Source organism: Salvelinus alpinus, chromosome 24 (assembly GCF_045679555.1).
Source record: "Salvelinus alpinus chromosome 24, SLU_Salpinus.1, whole genome shotgun sequence".
NCBI classification, from domain to species: domain Eukaryota; kingdom Metazoa; phylum Chordata; class Actinopteri; order Salmoniformes; family Salmonidae; genus Salvelinus; species Salvelinus alpinus.
The window spans coordinates 13,513,454-13,522,872 of NC_092109.1; the positions used below are offsets into that span (position 1 = coordinate 13,513,454).

The window sequence follows — 9,419 nt, forward strand, 5'->3', positions numbered from 1 at the left end:
TGCATGTAAACTTCTGACCCACTGGGAATGTGATGAAAGAAACAAAAGCTGAAATAAATCACTACTATTATTCTGACATTTCACACTCTTAAAATAAAGTGGTGATCCTAACTGACCTAAAACAGGGAAGTTTTACTAGGATTAACTGTCAGGAATTGTGAAAAACTGAGTTTAAATGTATTTGGCTAAGGTGTATGTAAACCTATGACTTCAACTGTATACCTTAATATCTCCAAAATATAGACTTATCTTTCATTTGACACCCAATTTTAAATGCTCTTATGAATTTCACATGTTGGTGCTCATGGATCCTTTTACATGGAAATGACCTATTATCAATTCATTGCTTGAAAATTACCATCACTTGGAAGCGCTATAGATTGGAGAAGAGATGTGTGTTGGAGGGAAAGTTTGTGTGTAGGCCTGCACAGCTCATTAGAATCACAAAAGGAAAATCCACAACAAAGTGATTGGTGTGAAAATAAGAATAAACATATAAGCCCATTTCTCTAACACAAGGGAAATCATGCATACATACAGGGATATTGAGGAGCAGCAAACAAGCTGATCTGATCTAGAAGGAACCCAGAATTCCTGATCAGCCCACAGACATGAAAAAAATGCTTTAGTTCTAGTGTTCAAAGGAGGACATTTTCACATGGCACAGTGGTAGAGTAAATAACATTCCAGGGACCTGGGCTTGTGGCGGGACCACAAGTTGACAAACTGTTCTAGTCTGGTATTGAAATCCAAAAGGGTTGTTCCACCTCAAAAAGCACAAGAAAGAAGATTAACACCCACCATCTCAGACAGTTCTGAAATCGTTTCTGTAGCTAGCAACAGATACGATTAGCATTCCTGAAACATTATATTGTTTAAATATAATCCGATCTCAGAAAAACAGAGAACTGATACTGTATACTGGATGTTGGGTGGGATTGGCAAGGGTGTGAGTCCATGGGTGTCTTTTTTGGTGGGGGGATTCCTCATGTCTCACACCTTGGTAGGAAAATCAGATGTTGGGTACTATATTTATTGAATATTATCTGAATCTTACACATTAAAATGACAATTTTGGGCACAATCAATTCGCGTAATTTCCCAGAGATAAAATTACCCGTTTCTAACCACAGAAACAATCTGATGTGGGTGTCATGGCTTGCTGAAATGACATGGAACAACTCAAAAGGTAAAACCACATCCTTTTCTCAATCATCCCACCCGGATGTTTGAAATGTATTGCTATGTTTGAGGACACTGAAATAATCTGCTGTATAAATTGCAGAGGGGCACAGGATCATCCGTTTTATTACTCTGGACAAAACTCTGAGTTGTGTGTGAGCAACTGCAACAATGTTTGCCAAGTTCGCCAATATTTCATAGAATCAAAACATCCATCTCCAAATAAGAACTGTTTAATTTACCAGGACTCTTTCCAACACAGTAGCCTCCAGGACCTGTCCTTACATGCCAAACATACATAACTGTAGCCATATCTGGCAGGACCACCAGTTCGCAGCTTTCATGAGGTAAGTATAGACAGACAGTACTGCTAAGATGCAGCTGGACTGATAAACACAGGGTTCAATTCAAATTTGCAGCATTTCATTTTTCATTCCCCCCAATGGCCAAAAAACTCAGGATGATTTTGTGGTACTGTAAAAACATGCAACTACCAGTTAAGACTCCACTCACAGATAGATGGTAGCCATTTTTTGAATAAAAAGCATGTACGTACGTGGGCGGGCAGTTGTTCATAAACAAAGATGTGCATAAAATCACCTATGGCATGTGTTCTGTTTGAAATACAAGCACAGCCTGAGGAGGAGATGTCACAGACAAGCCACTCATCCCAGAAGCCTTTCCATATTTAACACCCTTAACGGCATGACATAGCTAAAGTTACAGGTCAGAGATTAGAGGTTAGGGGTCAGGCCGTGTCACTGGCTCATGTCCCCAATGGTGGTAACCTGACATGGCTTTAAAGGGGGCACTGACGTGTTGAATTAGCTCTGCATAGGAGTCGCCTTAAATACAGATTGGAAATTTCCCCCAAGGATCAACCAGACTTGTGGAGGTCTACAATTTGTTTTCTGAGGTCTTGGCTGATTTCTTTTGATTTTCCCATGATGTCAAGCAAAGAGGCACTGAGTTTGAAGGTAGGCCTAGAAATACATCCACAGGTACTCCTACAATTGACTAAAATGTCAATTAGCCTATCAGAAGCTTCTAAACCATGACATCATTTTCGGGAATTTTCCAAGCGTTTAAAAGGCACAGTCAACTTAGTGTAAAACTTCTGACCCACTGGAATTGTGATACAGTGAAATAATCTGTCTGTAAACAATTGTTGGAAAAATTACTTGTGTCATGCACAAAGTAGATGTCCTAACCGACTTGCCAAAACTATAGTTTGTTAACAAGAAATTTGTGTAGTGGTTGAAAAACGAGTTTTAATGACTCCAACCTAAGTGTATGTAAACTTCCCGACTTCAACTGTATGTTCAAATCTTTCCAAAGCTGAGCCAAGTCAAAAACACATGTACATCGATCAAGTCAATAGGCATGCTTCGTAATATGCTAAGAAAAAATACATACATGAAGCCAATGTTATCACATAGGACTCGAGCAACAGGCTAGAGACTTGCCCTCACAAATTGACTTGGGGAATTCCAATATCCCCCTGACAGCTAACCATATGAATCGGTCAGCTTACTGTGTCACTATTACTGCTGGGGATTCTCTAATCAAAAAATTATTTAAACTGACGAAACTGTAAAGCTCGGGGGGTGGGGGGGATAAAAGCTAATATAACAGTTTTTATTCAGCTAAAATATTATACTCTGAATAATACTTTAGCTGAATAAAGTAACAATTTCTTATTTCTCACAAGCAGTGCACATACGCAACAAGGCATGATGGTTGTCACTTTTGCGAGGGCGCACACACCTGCCATTCAAGCCACTCAACCCAAAGACATTGACATTACTACTAACGTTTAATGGGTAAATTACACTTTTGCACTCTTTACCATTTTGTCGCCTCCTTCCCCATGTTCTTTATTCCCCGGTTCCACCGCCTCGTCGTCTGCCACACTCTTTTCTTCCTTCCCTTCTGTTAGAGTGACGAAGTCTGAAGTGTGTTGGTTGTTGAAATACTCGTAATATTGGTGCACTTCTTCTAAACAGATGTCTATACCTTCTCCCTCTGACAAGGTTTCGGAGCCTGAAGAGGACTGGCTCCCGCTGTCGCTTCCAAAAGTCTCGAAGTGTTGTGCCTCCATAATGTTAGAGTCCACTAACACCCATCACGCCAGTTTCGGTCTATCAATATAAGTCACCGCGTATTATTGGTTAAAATGTTTACCCAGAGTAACGTCTACCTGTACACCGTTTAAGTCATATTGAGGTTTGAATGCACCGTGTTGCAGGAACACCGTTGAAAAGTTCCATTCAGTGGAAGTTCCAAGGCTACAACACGGACACAGCCGTCTCATCCTTGGCTGCGTGCAATGCTGTTCGTAGCAAAAAGCGCCTGGAGTTGGTTTCATTTCATAACTCTGCCGACCAAAAGGTCCGCTGTGCGCCGACAATCTTGTAATATGAATTCTAACAGACAGACTGACATCCACCAGTGCCGTGTATTCATGGTTTCCCCCAAAAAATTACAAATAAAAAAACGAAATAATGTATCTTTCGTCTCTCTGTTTCATCATTTCACTTCAATTCGCAAGAGGCAGACTGTATCTCACATGAGAAAACATCCGAGCGAGCGAAACAACGCCCCTCTGTCTCTGGACGTGTAGGCCATCTATCTGATGCTGTCTGGTCCAATGGAGTATGACATTGTTGCTGCCCGTAGCATTGAAAGCAAGGGAAGCCAGCGAGCATTTGGCCTCCCTTGATAAAAAAAAGTATACAGCTTGCATTCCTATCATATCCCACTGAGAGCATACCTCATTGACATAAAAACTTGAATTGTTGCATCTCGTTGTACTGTTGTCTAGCTAGCTTGCTAAAATTGTCCCTTTCCTAAATTAGGCATGGATGGAGACAGGGATTTGGACTTGTGTTTTTACTTAATTCTCCATACTGGCCAATGATTATAAAGGCGATTCATTAATTAACCATTAATTCATACATTGTTGTGCCCCTGGCTTGAGAAGTAGCTAGCTGTAGAAGGCTAATGTTAACTAGCTAACGTTGCCCATAAATGCAAGTTTGATTAGCAAGCAAGCATTTTAGCCAGGTAGCCTAGGACAACAAAAAATTGAAGTGTGTACTATATGACGGAATGATAGACGTTTCGTCAACATGAAAGAGGGGATGGCGGCATTGGCGTTTCTCTGCAAGTAGGGTGAGTCAACATGTTTTTCTACTTGCACACACTGAAATCAGAACCATAAACAGCCACATCATATTTAGCTTACATTGATTGGACTAAATAGTTTTTGGTATCTTTTAGTTGTCACTATTAGACTAAGCAGAGGTGGTTTGGTGATGTTGAAGTTGAAATGGTGCTGGAATAGTGGAGGCAGCTCATGTTTTCTTTGCAACTTGGGGTAACTCTCTGTGGTTCTAAATCAATAGTTGTTTAGCGGTCCGTAAATGTCAGAAACATTAACTTGCTTGACCATGCTGTAGGTCATGTAACTGTTTATAACATGCAATATGCTTTAAGGACTTCACTGGACAGAGGTTGCTATACGGTTTTGTGATAAAACAAAGGTGTGGTTGAATTTATTCTGCCACTGTGTCTTCTTATTATCTCGGCCTTAGGCCTATACTGTATATCACGGTGGCAAGGCATATGAATTAACAGGTTATAGAGCAAACAACGCAATTATCACAACACTTAGGTTGTAATATGGTTTTTTTTGCGGGGGGGGGGCTCAGCTTCCCCAGTGATTGTTTTTTTACCCATGCACCACTACTGACATCCACACTCATCATATTACATTGGTACCACGTGTGTAACACTCAATACGATGAGAGAGAATTCTGTGAGCTTTGCTCCTGTTGACAGATCATTTTGATCTGAATTTCTAGCCACATTTTAGCATGGAAACTTTTTTGCATAGTGGTGCTTTTCCATCTAGATCCCTGCACCAGGGTGTCGCCAGTGTCTTATGTTAAAGTAAGCTCTAGTGTTATTGTGTTTTACATCAGATGTTTGACACTAAAACTGCGTTTTCAAAACTGGGGGTCGCGGCCTGATTTGAAAATGGGGTTGCGAGAGAAACTCTGAAAGAAATGTGTGGTTAAAGTAGTCCTGTCTAGCTAGCTAGCTAGCTTACAAATGTTGCTCATATTCTAATCACACTATCTATCCAGCATATAGTTTATAATATGACTGCCTTCATATATTTGATTTAAATAATCAACTTTGCTTACATAATTAATAAATTGATAAAGAACCCCTTTGTTAATCCAAGGGTGTATGCTTTTATTAAACACATAATTTCCTCTTGCATCTAGCTAGCATTTAGTTTGCAACAGCAAAGGTTTTTATGAACCTTGCTGTTTGCCACTCTGACCTCGGCAACAATGTTGCAAAATACGAATTCGATCTCCCCTTGCTATAGAGAGTTAGCGGTGTCAACGGTCAGCTAGTCATTTTTCTGATCAGGCAAAATCATACAGCAGCATCATTAATATGGATATAAATGTCAATGCAAAACAGCTAAAACAAATGAAAAGGGAGCTAGTTAGTCATCTCAGAGTTTGATTTGGCTGGGTTAAGTTTTGCTAGCTGTTGTTTGCTAAAATCCACATAACACAGGTTCTTTGCTTTCACAGGGAATATACAGTACCGGTCAAAAGTTTTGACACACATACTCATTCAAGGGTTTTACTTTATTTTTACTATTTTCTACATTGTAGAATAACAGTGAAGACATCACAACTATGAAATAAAAAATATGGAATCATGTAGTAACCAAAAATGTGTTGAACAAATCAAAATATATTACATTTTTTGATTCTTCAAAGTAGCCACCCTTTGCCTTGTCAGCTTTGCACACTCTTGGCATTCTCTCAACCAGCTTCACCTGGAATGATTTTCCAACAGTCTTGAAGGAATTCCCACATATGCTGAGCACTTGTTGGCTGCTTTTCCTTCACTCTACGGTCCAACTCATTCCTGTCACGTATACTCCCTCTCCGGCCTCTAGGTCATCAGGCTGCTGATCATCCCGCACACCTGTCACCATTGTCAAGCACACCAGCACCTTATGACACTCACCTGGACTCCATCACCTCCTTGATTATCTTCCCTATATCTATCACTACCCTTGGTTCTTTCCACAGGTGTTATTGACTCTGTTTCATGTCGGTGCGTTGTTTGTGTTTCGTGTTTATTATTTTGTTTATTTATTGAAACACTCACTCCCTGTACTTGCTTCCCGACTCTCAGCGCACTCGTTACAATCCCAAACCATCTCAATTGGATTGAGGTCAGGTGATTGTGGAGGCCAGGTCATCTGATGCAGCACTCCATCACTCTCCTTCTTGGTCAAATAGCACAGCCTGGAGGTGTGTTGGGTCATTGTCCTGTTGAAAAACAAATGATAGTCCCACTAAGCGCAAACCAAATGGGATGGTGTATCACTGCAGAATGCTGTGGTAGCCATGCTGGTTAAGTGTGCCTTAAATTCTAAATAAATCACTGACAGTGTCACCAGCAAAGCACCATCACACCTCCTCCTCCATGCTTCACGTGGCAACCACACATGCAGAGATCATCCGTTCACCTACTCTGCGTCTCACAAAGACAAAAACAAAAATAAAAAATTTGGACTCATCAAACCAAAGGACAGATTTCCACCAGTCTAATGTCCATTGCTCGTGTTTCTTGGCCCAAGTAAGTCTCTCCTTATTATTGGTGTCCTTTAGTAGTGGTTTCTTTGCAGCAATTCAACCATTAAGGCCTGATTCACGCAGTCTCCTCTGAACAGTTGATGTTGAGATATGTCTGTTACTTATTTGGGCTGCAATTTCTGAGGCTGGTAACACTAATGAACTTATCCTCTGCAGCAGAGGTAACTCTGGGTCTTCCTTTCCTGTGGCGGTCCTCATGAGAGCAAGTTTCATCATATCGTCTCACCTTTATGCTAAGGGTCAAAATGCACTTTCAATGGGTTGCTACTTCCAACTCCATCCCAGCTATTCCTACTGAATCACTACATTGGTGGCAGGCAGTAGTGGGATAACCCCCCAGTCTCTCAGGCCTGTGTTGGACGTGAATTTTGTTTAGCTTGTTCATAATCAGATATCTATCAATGCTGAGCTCTTTTATCACATTGTTGTTTGCTGATGTGTTTTCATTCCCTAATGCACTGTATCATCTGTAGATGTTGACTCACATACTGTAATGAATTACATGCCTCTTAACTACTACTACACAAACACACATAGAGGTTAGGAAAATAGGGCACTGGAATCATTTGAAATAGTGATAAACAACTGAAAAACGGGTCTGTTTCATTTGAGGAAGTGAGTAATATGCGATGTCCCGGTACTTGTTTCCGCAATAATGATTTGCAATCGTTACAGAAGATGGATGCAACCGGCTCCAAAGCCTTTAGAATTGGGTAAACATACTGTAAAATATACATGGAATTTTTTAAAGAAGGTTATACCAAGGATGATTTTGCTATTTGATTTGGAATTGTAAGACCCCTTGAAGTATAAAAATAAAATATAAAAAAATAATTTGATGAACATTTTTATTTGGCCTTACTGCTACAGTATTAGCCTATACAAGTGCATTGAATGACAGATTCACTAAATGGACCAACAGATAGTCCCTCCAAAAAATCTGAAGGAAGTTTGTTCTGAAATGTCGGTCCCAAATCAGAGATATTAGAAAGATCAGGAAATTGTAAATTAAAAAAAATATATGTATTTAACCCCTTATTCTTGTCACTAAACAGGCTCTATATATACAGTACATTACAATCAAATCTTATTTGTCACATGCCCTGAATACAACAGGTGTAGTAGACCTTACAGTGAAATGCTTACTTACAAGCCCTTTACCAACAATGCAGTTTTAAGAAAAATAAGTGTTAAGAAAGTATTTAATAAAATAAACTGAAGTAAAAATAGAGAAATCGAAAAATAACAAATAATTAAGGAGCAACAATAAACAGTAGCGAGGCTATATACAGGTGGTACCGGTACAGAGTCAATGTGCGGGGGCACAGGTTAGTCGAGGCAATTGAGGTAATATGTACATGTAGGTAGAGGTAAAGTGACTATGCATGGATAATAAACAGAGAGTAGCAGCAGCGTAAATATGGGGGTGGGGGGAGGGGGATAATGCAAATAGTCCAGGTAGCCATTTGATTAGATGTTCAGCAGTCTTATGGCTTGGGGGTAGAAGCTGTTCAGAAGCCTTTTGGACCTAGACTTGGTGCTCCGGGTATCGCTTGCCATGCGGTAGCAGAGAGAACAGTCTATGACTAGGGTGGCTGGAGTTTCTGGCGTGCTCGGTCCTCATTTTCCTGTAGTCCTCAATCATCTTCTTTTTCTTGATCACGTTGAGGGAGAGGTTGATATTCTGGCACCACACTGCCAGGTCTCTGACCCCCTCTCTATAGGTTGTCTCATTGTTGTCGGTGATCAGGCCTACCACTGTTGTGTCGTCGGCAAACTTAATGATGGTGTTAGAGTCGTGCGTGGCCTTGCAGTAATGGGTGAACAAGGAGTACAGGAGGGGACTGAGCACGCACCCCTGGGGGGCCCCGTGTTGAGGATCAGCATGGCATATTTTTTAAAATCCATTTTAGAATAGGGCTGTCATGTAACAAAATGTGGAAAAAGGGAAGGGGTCTGAATACTTTCCGAATGCACTGTATTTACCCCAGTGATCAGAATTGGTTTAAAGACATATTTTCGTTGCTTTTTGTGTCTTTTCAACCAAAAAGTATTCAAACAAAAAGTATTTAGATTTTCTTTTGCCGTTGACAGCTCAGATCAGATGACATAAAGAGCCGTTGTGTTGAAACACCGTGCGATGTTTAACGGTGAGAATCGCAGAATGGTGAACTTACTAAATGACTGAAGAGTTTGACTGTGTGATATTAGGTTGCTTCTTGTGTAAATATTTTCCGTCTGGATTTTAATGATTTGTATGTTTTTTGTTATTTCCTGTCAATTCGTCTCCAATTAAGATCCTGCTGAGGCAAAGATCCTGAAATGGCTTGTTGTAATGTACCCCTTTTGGTGCTTAGTAACATAACAACATAACAACTCAATGATATCGTTTAGATTTGGTTTTTATTTAATCCATGTAGTGGTATTTATTGAATCCATAGTATCATTCACAGCATGTACTATGATCATGTTATTTTTCCATTTACCTGTGATTCCCCCCTTTCTGAGGAAGTGAAGGGAGATATGTATTTATTTGTCATA

At 40.2% G+C, this 9,419-nt stretch overlaps 1 protein-coding gene across 3 annotated transcripts in view; it reads right to left on the bottom strand.

Annotated features, from left to right (window-relative positions):
- LOC139552197 (microtubule-associated serine/threonine-protein kinase 3-like) overlaps positions 1 to 3,784 on the bottom strand; it is a 176,931-nt gene extending 173,147 nt beyond the window's left edge. For all 3 annotated transcript variants that reach the window (XM_071363671.1, XM_071363670.1, XM_071363669.1), the window contains exon 1: positions 3,032 to 3,784. In XM_071363671.1, coding sequence (XP_071219772.1) covers positions 3,032 to 3,283 — 252 coding nt within the window. In that variant the 5' untranslated portion in view covers positions 3,284 to 3,784. The remainder of the gene's footprint in view (positions 1 to 3,031) is intronic.
- Positions 3,785 to 9,419: the final 5,635 nt, after the last annotated feature.